The following is a 13,651-nucleotide window of genomic DNA, read 5'->3' as shown; positions in this document are numbered from 1 at the left end:
ATGCTTTTTCACGAGGCTTAGGTTTAATACAAAATGAGATTTGATCCTTTTAGCATTAACGTATATCCCTGAGGGTTTGCACAGCTTTCAAAACATAAAACCGGGAAGAACTGAATTTATGGTATGTTTGTTGAAAGAAAATGCAGTGCTGGCTTATTAATAAGGACAAAATAGTCAAATAATGTCAGAGGATATGAGGAACTATGAACCACATTTCACTAAATGTCTCAACAAAAGGTATGGAATTCAATGTAAGAGCTAGAGTGTCTCAATAAAAATGAAATACACTTAACCATATTCCTTCACGGAAGAATAACCTACAAATAAGGTTTGAACTTTCCCCCACATACTAAGGGTGTATTCACACTTGTAGTTCGGTTCTCTTGGTTCTTTTGATAAGAAAACCAAAAAAGAAAATGAAACATTTAGTCCTGGTTTGCTTAGCGTTCACACTATTTTTACACCGAGTCTAAAGATACAAAACAAAACAATAAATGGCTTTTATGACAGAACTTACTGACCATCCAAAACAATACCTCTTTTTAGGGTTGCATCTTGTGACATCATGTCCCGTTTTTGGTTCATTTACATGTCTTTGGTCCATGTTGCATTCATATTATGTTTGGAAGTGGATCGAGACCCATCTTTTCAGGGGTCTGATTCTGCTTTTTTTGGTGCGCACCAGGGTTCGGATGGCAGCGTTCACACTTATGCAAATGAACCGCACTAACAGAGCAATCGCACCCGAGTTCATTTTATTCAAACCAAACCTGGCAAGTGTGAACACACTCTAAAGTGTGTGATTTAAAAAAAAAAAGAGTTAAACAAACACTTCTCTTTGGGAAGCATCGTCCTGAGGTACATGGATTTGCATGAGCGCTTCTACCCGCTCCATGTTGGCCAGAGTTGGGGAAAGGTCTGGGACTGTGGGTGTGCAGGGTGAGGTTAAGAGAAAGTCGCAGTCAAAGTTTGCGAAGGGCTCCAGGGTCAGGCCTCGACGGGATTTGGCAGGCCGGTCAGGCCGGTTCTTCAGCTCCACGATCAGCTCCATGGGGGTCTTTTGGAGCAGATGGGAATCAAATGGCGTGCCGTGGAAAAAGGTTTGGCGCCTGAAACGTTCCAGTGTCCGAAGGCGACGTACTGGAGTCTTACAAAGAAGCTGAGGAGAGAAAAAATGGGTTGAAATGATTGGGGTAATGCAGTTATTACTTGAAGTTGACTTGTGATTTGTTAAAAAGTGACATATCAACACCAGGAATTAGTGCTGTCTTAATTTTTTTAAAGGTCCTCACAGTAAAGAATCACAAATAAGATCAATTATTGAGCTTAAATAGAGAGCAAATAGACTTTCCTGCTTCTCAGGTGTATCTCCTGAGAAAAAGTGTAAATAAAATGTGTAGGATTTACTCTGAAACATTTTTTTACTTAGAAATTGCTAGGAAATTTCACAAATACTTACAAAGAAACTGCACGTAACGCATTGAATTAAAGATGACATTTTGAATAGAAAGACTGAAATAGTAAAACTTGCTCCAATAATCTTAAAAAAAAAAAGAGTAATCTCACATGTTTCCTCCATAATTTCAGAAGGGATCTCAGTCGCAAACTGTTCACAGCTTTCAGTATGAACTCTCTTAAAATGATCTGAATTAAATGACCCAAATGATCTCAGCAATCCATTTTATAAAGGGATTTTTTTTAATGATCTCATTTGTGTCTATTTTTAGGGAATTTCAGAGACAAAATTGATAGTACTTTGAACATTTTGGCGAATAAAGCTCCTCGTCAGGTGTCCAGGTCTCACCTCTGTAAGCAGCAGAGCAAAAGGAGGAGAGAAGTTTTTTGGCATCTCATAAGGGAAGCTGCGTACCCTCCTCAACATGCAACAGTGATCCGGTTCTGGGGACACTGGAAACTGAGGAGGGAGGGGAAGTTAAGAATGACTTGGCAGAAAAGACACATCACATACACGCAAACGTGTCATTTACCCCACAGAGAACAAAAAAAACACAATATATGCAAATATATGTGCATTTGTCCTCACCTTTCCAGTGGCCAGTGCGAAGAGGAGGATGCCGAGAGACCACCAATCGGCAGTGTGGTTGTAGGGACCACCGCTAAGGACTTCAGGAGCTGAAGAGACAGATTTCATGAGAATCTTGCTTACATTCCACACACAGCTAGACATAAACGTCCTTTCATTTGCTCAGCCATGAATATCATTTAATGACTCGTTTGGCATATACATATAATTCAAAGTAATTCTTTATTTGTTTTCATTTCTTGAGTTATTATAGATTTACCCATGTATTGAATTGTTCCGCAAATAGTGAATGCCCTCCCTCCCCGCTCAAGACGCCGGGACAAACCAAAGTCAGCCAGTCGTAGGTGGCCTGTAATAAGATACGTTTATTATTCATCATTATAGGTTATAAGGTTTCAATATTGTTGTTGTAGAAGACCATTCATTATTATTATTAATATCATATTATATATTTATGATTAGATGTTTGTTTTTATAAGCTTTGATGTCATATTCACTTCAGCATTTTAACAAACAAATATTGAAATATTACAATAGAAATGTTGTGAATTGGATTATTTGTTAATATTGTATTGCTATCACGATGTCATATTTGTGTAAATACTCTAGGCCTATTCGGAAAGCGTCACGCCTGGATGTTCTGGAAGATTCCATGTTTACATGAAAAAAGTGGACACATACTGCCCTCCACTGGAGTGACTAAAGAACACAGGCTGCCTTACCCTGATCTGTCAGAAGGACATTTTCCATCTGTTAAAAATACAACAGGGAATGTTTTTAAGGCATTCTTTTGATATTTTAGGGATTATATTTATTATCATTACATCATTATATAAAACAGTGTATACCTTCACATCACGGTGGATGATTGCACAGTCATGAAGGAACCCTATAAACAGAGATGATACAACGTGATTATTGTGATAAGCATTCATAACTACTGTACTTAAACAAAAATTGTATTTATGAGCTTGACACAAGGTATTTTTTATTAACAGGATCAGTAAAAATCTGTAATATAATATAAAATTTGGTCAGACTTTAGATTAGGGTCCGATTCTCACTATTAACTATGACGTTTGGCTCAATAAACTCCCAATTACTGCTCATTATTAATAGTTAGTATGGTAGTTGTTAAGTTTAGGTATTGGGAAGGATTAAGGGATGTAGAATATGGTCATGCAGAAAAAGGCATTAATAATGTGATTTATAAGTACTAATAAACAGCCAATATCCTAATAAAATGCATGCTAATAAGAAACTAGTTAATAGTGAGATTTGGACCCTAAACTAAATTGTTTCCTTATAATGTATATAATGCAGGGGTTCTGCATATTTTAGGAAGGTAAATTTAAGAGTTTTAAAAGAACTTTTCACGATCAAGTACAGAGAATTGAAGGAATAAATTTAAGGGAAGACAATACATCAATATGTTTCCCACATGCAACTGTCCAGGGAAAAACACAATGAGTTGTATTAGCAATACTTCACTGTTTAAAAATAAAACTTTCAACAGATATGCGTTACTTTTCATTCATTATCTTTATAGTTGTGGTGTGGACTCTGCTATTCTTTTACATTTAGAGTGATTTTTAGAACTATATCTTTATCGTCATCGCCTTTAGGGTTAGGTTAGGGTTAGGGTTAGGGTGTATATTACAGGGTTACCCTGTAATATACACCTCCTTCCAAAAGCTTGGGGTCAGTAAGATTTCTTCTTTTTTTTTTTTACAAGAAATTAATATTTTTATTCAGCAAGGACACATTAAAATGATCAAAAGTAACAGTTAAGACATGTATAAGGTTACAAAAGATTTCTTTTAAATAACCCTGAAAAAAAGTAATATGATTTCTACAAACCAGCACAACTGCTTTCAACATTGAGAAAATTAATAATTGTTTCTTGAGCACCAAATCAGCATATTAGAATGATTTCTAAAGCATCATGACACTAAGCATCCAAGATGAGCGTCATTGCTTACCTAAAGCAGAACCCAATTCAGCAGCAAACACTTTTACCACATCCTCTCTGAACTGACCAATCATCACCCAGTATGTGTACAAGTCTCCTGTGCTGCAGTAATCACACACTAGAGAGGGAATAAACAGAATCAAATCATATGAACAGTGCCTGAATGTGCAAATCCCAAATAGAGATAAACATGAACACAAACATCCAACTGATACATGGAAAGGGCAAGTGAACCCAGAGAAAACATCTGTCACTTTGGGAGATGACCAGATTCATAATACATCAGTCAAGACCATCTGTTTCTAACAGCTTTGCCCTCACCCAGACCACTGACCGGAAAAACATCATGGTTTAGACGAAGTACAGAACATTCTGGCTTGGTTTCACAGACAAGGCTTAGATTAAGCCAGGAATAGGCCTTAGTTCAATTAGGACATTTGAGTAGCTTTTATAACCGTGCCTTAGAAAAAAACATTACTGGTGTTTACTTGAGATAAAACAATGGCACTGACATAGTTTAAGATATGTCAATGCAAGTTGCTTTTAGTTAAAATCGCTCATTTGTTCACACATTTACTATTTTCTACATGGTGAATGGCACATAGTGCACTATATAAGGGATAGGGAATGATTTAGACAGTGTGAATATGCTTTACACTGGAGCGAATTAAGTTAGTGTCACGTGAACCACCACAGCGCGCACACAGTCCAGAGACAAGATACACAGAGTGCATCATATGATTGAGTCGGCACAGACCACAAACATTTTTAGGACCACAAACATTTGCTATATTTTAAAGCAGCCAGAGATCAGGAGGAAACTGCAGCTTTACCGACCTCAGCGGCTTTGGCCGAGCGGTCTAAACTGAACTCTATTGGCTATTTAAAAAAAGGGTCGGAGCTGTCGGATATGTCCCGCCCTGTCTTCCTGTTACAGTTTAAATTACATCAACAAATTGAATAATGCTCCACTTCAGTGGGCCTTTAAGCCTTGTCTGTGAAACCGGGCATCTGTGTTATTAAATAGGACCTTAAGCTTTAAGAACCCAGTGATTTAAACAAATCCCAGTAGTGATCTAGACTGAATAAAGTGTCAAAACAGTGCAGGCTGTGAATGAAGGAATCAGGTGGTAATCAAGTGGTGGTAAGGAAGTGACACGTTCATCTTAGCTTTAGTCAGGAGAAAGCATTCAAGGGGTGAACTGAACATCAAAGTAGAAGAAGGAAATTCACTTTCACAAATGCAGTCAGGATCACTGGGAAATCAAAAACACGGGGGAAAAAGGACTTGAGGTTTGGATTGAGGTGTCCTAAAACATAGGAGTGTTACTAATGCTGCCTTCACGTGCTAGCGGGATTTATCGTAAATACAAGTTTCCTAGATAAAAATTGGACATGAATGCCCTCTCAATTAGTATTTACCGCTGGAAAGATCAGGGACAATTTTGATACACAAGATCCCAAGTGGGGCAGGCCATAAACTTGGGATGTATTCTATCTCAAGATGACAACACATGACGTTATATTCTGAGCTCTTCTGAATTATACGTTTCTATGGGACCACTATCAAAGCCTAAATGAATCTGCAGCGGTAAGGTGGAACAGCAGTCACATGGTCCAAGTAGGAGCTCTCAAACAATTCCAATCTTACAAGCTGTAATTACGAGCTATACGAGGACGTGTACGCTTTTTAAAAGTTGAAATCACATAATTGCGGTAATAACGGCATGGCGTGAACACAATGTCAAACAGACCTGAACAAGCCAATCAAGGTCTTCAGAATTACTAGAACGTTACATGCAGGTGAGGTTGACATTGATCAAGGCTGGAGCTAAACTCGGCAGGAAATGGATCTCGAAGGGCCAGAGTTGAGAACCCCTGTTCTAGAATTCAAGCATTCTGGCCTGTCTAAACAAACATATCTAATTCAGAAATAACAGTCTGTGGGTCACTTTACATGCGCTATTTAAGAACCACTTGATATTCAACTATAGATAGTGGCAGAGGTCTTGGATCCTGCTCCTGGAGACCCACTGTCCAGCAGAGTTTACACCAACCTCAATAAACACACCAGAACCAGTTAACCAATGTGCTCAGGATGACTCGAAGGTTGCAGGTAGGTGTGTTGGAGCAGGTTAGAACTAGTGAGATAGTGGGTCTCCAGGAGCAGGATTATAGACCTATGGATGATTGTACAGTATATCTTAACATTAGAAATATCATGAAATCAGCAACATGGATAGGATCCATATTCTATGCAAGATGAAGTGCAGTTTGGGTAGTTCTCAGTCTCATACTTTGTAGACAGTGTGGCAGACAGAATCAGAGTAAGAAATGTAATTGAACTGTGAAGTGTGTATGGTTTATTTTACACATGCTCCTCCAGCATAGTATGTTGAGACTATAGTTCAGCCATTCCACAGGTTGAAATAAAAGTGGCGCTTCCAAAACATTGTTCTGTTTGGTTTTTGAGCATCCCGAGTCCAGACACAGCAACATTTGCTCAACCAATTGCATGAGTTTGGGCCAAATTATGGCGGGTGGGGGGAGTTTGGTAACCCTGTTTGACAACAAGCATTTTTAAACTCTTTAGTTAATTTAATATTAAAAAATTATTAGGCGCATCGATTCTACAATAAAATCCCTGTAAACATTTTAACACGGATTATCAAAATATGTTCAAAATATCGGAGTCAGTTTTTCTTAAAAAAAAAGAATACTTTTAATTAGCAAGGGGGCATTAAATTGATCAAAAGTGATATTTAAGATTTTACAGTGTTACAGTAAAATCTTACTGTATTTTTCCATTCATCAAAGAATCCTGAAAATAAAATATATCATGGATATAAGCAAATATTAAGTAAAACACTGTTTTCAACACTAAAATTGATAATAAGTATATTATTATACTTAAATAATAATAATAATAATTTCTTAGCACAAACATCAGCCTATTAGAATGATTTCTGAAGGACACAGGAATACATAAAAAATATTACTTTTGTACTCTATTTTTGATCAAATAAATGCAGCCTTTATGAGCAGAAGAGCCCCCTTTCAAAAACATTAAAAAATCTCACCGACCACAAACTTTGAAAAGTAGTGTATCATTTCAGATTACATGTCCTCTTCACAGCTGCTCACAGATTTGAAGTGGAATGATAGTTTGTGAGAGCTCCAGGCAGATTTCCGTGTCTCGGTGGGGACAGGGCCACATGGCACTTTGTGTGAGGGAAGACTGATTTAGTGGTGGGAAAGGCAGGAGGAGAGTTGGGGCAGGGGTGTGTTCTGATTCACTCACTAATGTAGATGTGTCGCTGGGTCTGCCAGCAGTCCTGCAGGTCGTGGACAAAAGGGTGGCGGACCTGACGCTGCAAGGTAACAGTTTGACAACAAGAGCACAGGCACAGTGAGTTACAAACCTCTGTGGGTTTTGAACTCGACCTCTTCATGTACCAGGGTGACTATTTAACCTAATGAAAATGAGGACATCATTGAAAAGTCAGGACTTGGGCTCACCTGGACTATTACTTCCTCCTTTGACTGCTCCAAAACTCCCAAACGCAAAATCTCAGATTTTGGAATAACCTACATTAGACAAAATAAATCACAAATGGCAAATGAACATTACTATGTTACTAGGGTGTTTATTCTTTCTCATGAAGATGAGGCCCAGTTCATATACATTACCGGTCACAAGTGACACTGACAGTATTTCTATTTTAAATGAATGCTGTTCTTTAGAAGTTCCTATTCATCAAAGAACCCTGAAAAATCTATTATGGTTTCTGCAAAAAATATTAAGCAGCAAAAACTGTTTTCAACATCAATAAAAATGTTAATGAAATTACTTAAGCACCAAAGCAGCATATAAGAAAGATTTCTGAGGGATCATGTGACACTGAAGACAGGAGTAATGATGCTGAAAATTTAAAAATTAACAAAAAAATTAACATTTTAATAATTTATGTTACAGTATTACTGTTTTTTTAATCAAATGAATGCTGCCTTGGTGAGCATAAGTGTCAGGGATACTCAGATGGAATATGGACACAACGGGAAAGTTTATTGAAAAATCCAGCAGGAACAACAGAGAACAGGTGAGTATTGACTTTGGCAGTTTGAAGCAATGGTAGACAGGATAATTTGGGTTTCTTAAGCCCTATTCGGACTGGATTAGTTTTACAAGGGTAGATGGAGTAATGTCATTTTACCACATGACGTCTGTAATATAATCGGCCAATTCGCCCAGGATAAGAAATCTCTGTAAAACTAGCAGAAGTGGGAGGGGTAACTCGATTTACGCACCGCCGTCACCTTCCTGATATAATATGCACAATATAATAACCTATATAACAGTAAGGTCCGATCGAACGATTTATTAATTACATGTATTAAATTCTAACTGGGTTTTGTTGGTAATAGGCACTTACCTAAAGCTAAAAGAAGTTCCGTGCCTCAGACAAGTGCTTTCGATCTTCTTTTTGATCTGAATGATATGCGGAAAACACTTGAGTTTTGCCACAGGCTTGACGTCCCACCGCCTAGAATGCAACTGAATGCTTTTTCAAGCACCTCCATACTTGAAAAACCAAGGAAAAGTACTTCTAAACAGGAAATGACAGAATATTTACGTACATATCGGGTTAATTCGCACGGGATTTGTATTACCTGAGGTAATTTTTTCCGGACCTTTTTTTTTACAGATGGTAAAAGTCGCCGTAATCTTTACTGACATTGTCCATAATGATTACTGAGATGGCACATTCGGACGGGACTAAAATCACAGAGAAGCTCTAGTAATAACTACTTTCCCCCACCTCTCCATGTTAAACTAATCCTGTCCGAATTAGGCTTGCACACAAGCCACGAGACGATGCACACAACCAATGAAGGAGGCTGAGGAGATGAGGAGCTGGGAATCTTGGAGGTAGTAATGGGGATAGACTTCACTTGTAGTTCACTTGCAGAAGACACTGAGATGACTTGGAGATTGCTATGTTGAAACAGGTAAGCCTTCACAAGGTGAGTATCAAAGTAAGTAAGTTGTTAGTCGTTGCTCTTGATGAGACCAGACAAAGAGCTGAATCCGAAATCGCCCCCTAAACCCTCATTCACTATTCACTATACACTATAATTTTCATACTGAATATTTTTTCCTATTTTAATTTTTGTATTGAAAATATGGTAAATAGCCTACTGGTCAAATGTACCAAAGATCACGTTTAAAAATAAACACTTTTTGGCATACCATAAAAATAACCTGAAGCCCATCTAAATTATATAACAATTAGGCTATCCATCTCATAGTGAAAAGCATGTAGCCGACCACAATTGCATTAACAGTAGAAGTGAAATCTTATTGTAGTTGAAATCTGGGTACCGTCTTAAGTTTTAAAATCGCGTATGGGCGAAGTTTGGTCTCTTCAGTGAGGCACCCAAACACTGACAGTCCCGCGGCTCTTAGACCGTAAAGCTTTTCTTTTCTTTGTCTTTTTGTGCTTGCGATTTTCTAACATTACACTCTGACACACTCGTTTTACGCGTATTTGGCGCCACCTATTATTGCGGGTGTATAATTGACATGTAAAAGTCCAGAACCTAAATATAAGACGAACCCTTTTTTTCAGATGTATTTCTAAGAAAAATATATTGTCTTATATATTACGGAACAACACGGTAAATCGTTTAATGCACAGCTAGCCGTGGATTATCCCGCTTATACCATGGTCATGTGCCAGCATTGACGACTTAATGCTGTTATTGATGTTTGCAGTGCAATATTTGACCGGAGAGGTAAAACTAATGCTCATTCAGACCGCTTTGAATCAGACACAGAGATCAAGTAGTGCGTAAGATAAAATCTATTTGAATGAATGAATTATAGCATTTATTTGAATTCATTATCAAGAAAGAGAGGAGAGAGAGAGCAATGATGCTTGTGCGAATTACCTGTGTCTGTTCAGCGTCTCTCTCTATTAACAACAAAGCTGTGAGTTTAATTACTTCAAAACCAGCGATGTCACCCACGCGTTGCTATGTATGTCCTATCTATGAATGTCTTTACATTATAATAAACCTAAAGGTTGGCAACTAAAAATAATCTCAAATATAAGATAGTTTTGATTTGTTTGACATTTTTTGTGTAATTGTCTGTTATATTTATTAGTTTTAAATGTGTAAAATAGTAATTAGAAACAATGAGTAGGTGTGTACAAACGTTTAATTGGCTTATAGACAAAGTTTTTACCTTAACTGCGTAGGTCTTTTGCTTCGACTTATCCTTGACCTTTAAAATGGGACCGAAAGATCCTTTCGCTATGTAACCCAGCACCTAGGGGTAGGACGATATGATAAAATACTGTGAAAAACATAAAATAAATAAGAAACTGTTGACAAATGAGTGAGCTTATTTTCACCTTTTGCCCTTGGCATCTCTCACCTGAAAATGTTCATGTCCTGGGACATTGCGGTGGGGGAATTCAGGCAGAAACATGTTGATAAAGCTTGGCAAACTCCATTCCATTCGGAGTTTCTCAGGGCCCGGCAATGAGGAGACCAGGTGCTCAGGAATGGATGGCTCCTTGTCACAAATCATTCTATGTGATCCGATTCGTAATGGGTTGATTCTGCAGAGACCAGCTGGGAGAGAAATACCCACAGCAGAGAGAAATCCCCTCCATCTGGATATTTGTGATTGCTCCTCCGACCCTGTGTACTGCTGTGAATGAATGTGAATAAATAATCATTACACGGTTACTCATATTCCAGCAATGACCTATTTTTCAACATGCTCATGTGTGTTTCTGTATAGACACTATGCAATCCCAGCAGTCATTATAGATCACCATCTTTAATTTTAAATAATAACAAAAAACGTACTAGGAGAAAATAATGGGGTTTTTTTTCATGTCCCAACACCCGTCAATTATGGATGAATAAAAATGGAAACATTTCTTACATTTTCAATTAACAAGTGTTAAAATGATTTTAGTGTGTTTTGTGTGATCTGGCATATGTGGTTTATATGAGTGTGTGTAAATTCAAAAGTGCCTATAGTAGAGGAATTCACTTTAATATTCATATTAATTAAAGGATGTTAGTCACACTCCAATCCCACAGCTTGTCCTTTGGCTTTGCTTTCAGTTCAAATCCACACAGATGTGAAATGACTCATGGAATTATTGTGCATTTAGAAAACAGTTCATACATGGACACAATTTATTGGTCATTACAGTAGGTAAATAAATGTTTTTAAATCACTGTAATGCCCTGCTTGTCAATAAAAAACAATGTTCTGCAGACTTATAAGACCTTAGTAGTACATACAATAACTATACATGTATACTTTTATATGACATACTTATCAGTATAATGTTTTTTTTTTAAATTAAATGTGACTTATTTAATTGACTTGCCCTATTAAGATTTGGCTTTTAAAATAAACGTACGCACTGCTACTTTTACAACTGGAGATCAAACATAAAAGTAGCCTAAAACATGCACAGTGAGCAGCCATCCTGAACACATGGTTTCTTTCTGCAAAGTTACTTTTTTCCACCATTCATAATAAGAAAATAATATAAAGACTGACCTTGCAGTTTTTGCTAGTATCGGCACCCATCACATTAGTCGCTCTGCGTGAAACATTAGTTGAATCTAGTGTTCATCCATGTTATCGCCTGTAGTTTCAGTGACAGTGAGTGACAGCACTACATACCTATGTGCATTACTGTTCTAATCGCTCAAGAATGGACAGGGCAATGGCTTTTACATGTCTTACACTGAACTATGAAGTCGAACTCATTTTCCATCAAAGCGTTATCGGTCTGACAGATATGGCGACAATAACAAGATAATCTCCGATAGAGTCGACGAACACTGCGCATCCTCCCACGTTGCTGTCACCCAATCATATGTTTTGCTGCGTTTTTAGGCCACGCCCACTCGAGCGCCCTCTCAAAATAGTATCAAGAGCTGTCCGGGCTGAATTATTGACGCCTAGTTACATCCAGTGATGAAACGGCGCTATTAAACATAAAACAATATAGGATCATGCTTCCAGTTAATTTACAGTTAAATGACATAATGTTGTTATTGCATTCGTGTAAAGCTAGGCTACTAGTTTATTTTTTTTTATCTTGTTTCTGGGGAGCCGTATGTCTCTCTTTTTTGACATATTGGGACACTTTTGTCATTGAGATCGATGAGTGGGGAAAAGTGTCCCAATCCACCTGAATTCACTCCTACTCAGTTAGTTGCTTTCCTAACGAGCTGATTTAAAGTAATACTACAAATTGTGCAGTAAATGTTGAAATGTATTTCTTTGTGCTCTAGGAGTATTATGGACATTGTTATTTTAGTATAATTGAGAAAATTTGTAGTAATATTTTGAATTAATTTAAATTTTTATATATTAAAGTTTTAGCATTTTTCTAATTTTTATTAGTTCTTGTTTTTTTTAAAAGCCAACCATTTGTATTTCAGTTTTAGTAATTTTAGTAGGCTACATCAAGTTTAACTAGCCTATATGAAAATGTTGCCTATAGTTGAAATATTTTTTTATATTTTATTTTATTTCAGTTACTTTATTTCAAGTAGGCCTAACAAAAACATTTGTTTTAGGTTTTAATCTTAGATCATAATAACCCATGATTCTGAATTATTGTATTTCTATTTTTGACAGTTACTGACAATGTTTTTTTTTTATGTGGCGTGTTTGACATGTAGTGTGACAACGGATCTGTTCAGCAGATTGCATAAGACAAGGGATTGGATTATCTCTGTTGGTATACGACTGAACAGTTGGAATGATTGAGTTTATGAAAACATGTTGTCTATGAACCTTCAATATATTTTTAACATTATTTCTGATTCATCGATTATAATTTTTTTTAATGTTTTGTCTTAAATGTATTGATGACAAAAGGTGCAGCAGCAGCACACTACAATAAAAAGACAATACAATTTACAAAAAAAATGTACATAGAATACCTCACATATTATATTCGATAAAAGTAAAGATCATTGATCACATAATTGATAGACTTAAGTCATGCAGTTTTATGGTATTTTGACAAATAATAAATATGCGTCACACAGTCTCGTGATACAGTTTAGCTTTAACTCCTCTCTCTGTCTCTGTTTTTCTTGTTCACTAATACATGCACACAAAAGTCAATTGCTTCAGAATAACAGATTATAACAGCTGGATAATTGCCCATAATGCATGAACAATGATGCTAAAAGCAGCAATGCTGAAATCGTTCTTCTACAAAGAGCAACCATATGTGGCCCCTTTAGACCACAGGTGAGGCTTTTCATAGAGAAAACCAGAGAGGAACTATTAAATAGCAACATTTTCACAATTATAGCCTGTATGTTGTTAATCAAAAATGTAATCAACTGGGCCTAGGCTATGCTGTTTTAACTGATTCACTCTTGATATTTCATTTCAATATTTCTTTAAATGAGCATATGAATATTTTAGATCAAAATATTCAAATATTTTGGATAAAAATTGCTTTATTATACAAATTGTGATATGAATAAAGCATTTTAAAAAAAGATAATCTTCAATTATGACGTTATTTGAATATTACATTATGAAACTGCATTTTTTCCTGCATAGGATT

The 13,651-nt window shown here is 36.7% G+C and overlaps 1 protein-coding gene across 1 annotated transcript; it reads right to left on the bottom strand.

Moving 5' to 3' along the window:
* Positions 1-515: 515 nt before the first annotated feature.
* Positions 516-11,984, bottom strand: rskrb (ribosomal protein S6 kinase related b). The gene is made up of 12 exons (XM_056262174.1): positions 11,611-11,984; positions 10,459-10,737; positions 10,267-10,350; positions 7,536-7,604; positions 7,318-7,387; positions 4,027-4,134; positions 2,893-2,933; positions 2,767-2,794; positions 2,304-2,393; positions 2,045-2,133; positions 1,805-1,915; positions 516-1,159 (listed from the first exon to the last, which is right to left on the bottom strand). Exons 1-12 carry the CDS (start codon positions 11,638-11,640, stop codon positions 821-823), a joined length of 1,338 nt encoding a protein of 445 aa, XP_056118149.1. The 5' UTR covers positions 11,641-11,984; the 3' UTR covers positions 516-820.
* Between the last annotated feature and the right edge of the window lie 1,667 nt (positions 11,985-13,651).

Source organism: Rhinichthys klamathensis, unplaced genomic scaffold (assembly GCF_029890125.1).
Source record: "Rhinichthys klamathensis goyatoka isolate OS25496 unplaced genomic scaffold, OSU_Roscu_1.1 h1tg000191l_1, whole genome shotgun sequence".
Classification (NCBI taxonomy): Eukaryota; Metazoa; Chordata; class Actinopteri; order Cypriniformes; family Leuciscidae; genus Rhinichthys; species Rhinichthys klamathensis.
This window is presented reverse-complemented; position numbering and strand designations above follow the sequence as displayed.

What these genes read in the sequence shown, in the direction of transcription:
- rskrb (XM_056262174.1), bottom strand. Translation starts at nt 11,640, where the DNA reads ATGGGTGCCGATACTAGCAAAAACTGCAAG. An exon ending in AAAAGACCTACGCAGTTAAG is followed by an intron (nt 7,605 to 10,266) that starts GTAAAAACTTTG and finishes TGTCTAATGTAG; the next exon opens with GTTATTCCAAAATCTGAGAT. An exon ending in TCATCCACCGTGATGTGAAG is followed by an intron (nt 2,795 to 2,892) that starts GTATACACTGTT and finishes TATTTTTAACAG; the next exon opens with ATGGAAAATGTCCTTCTGAC.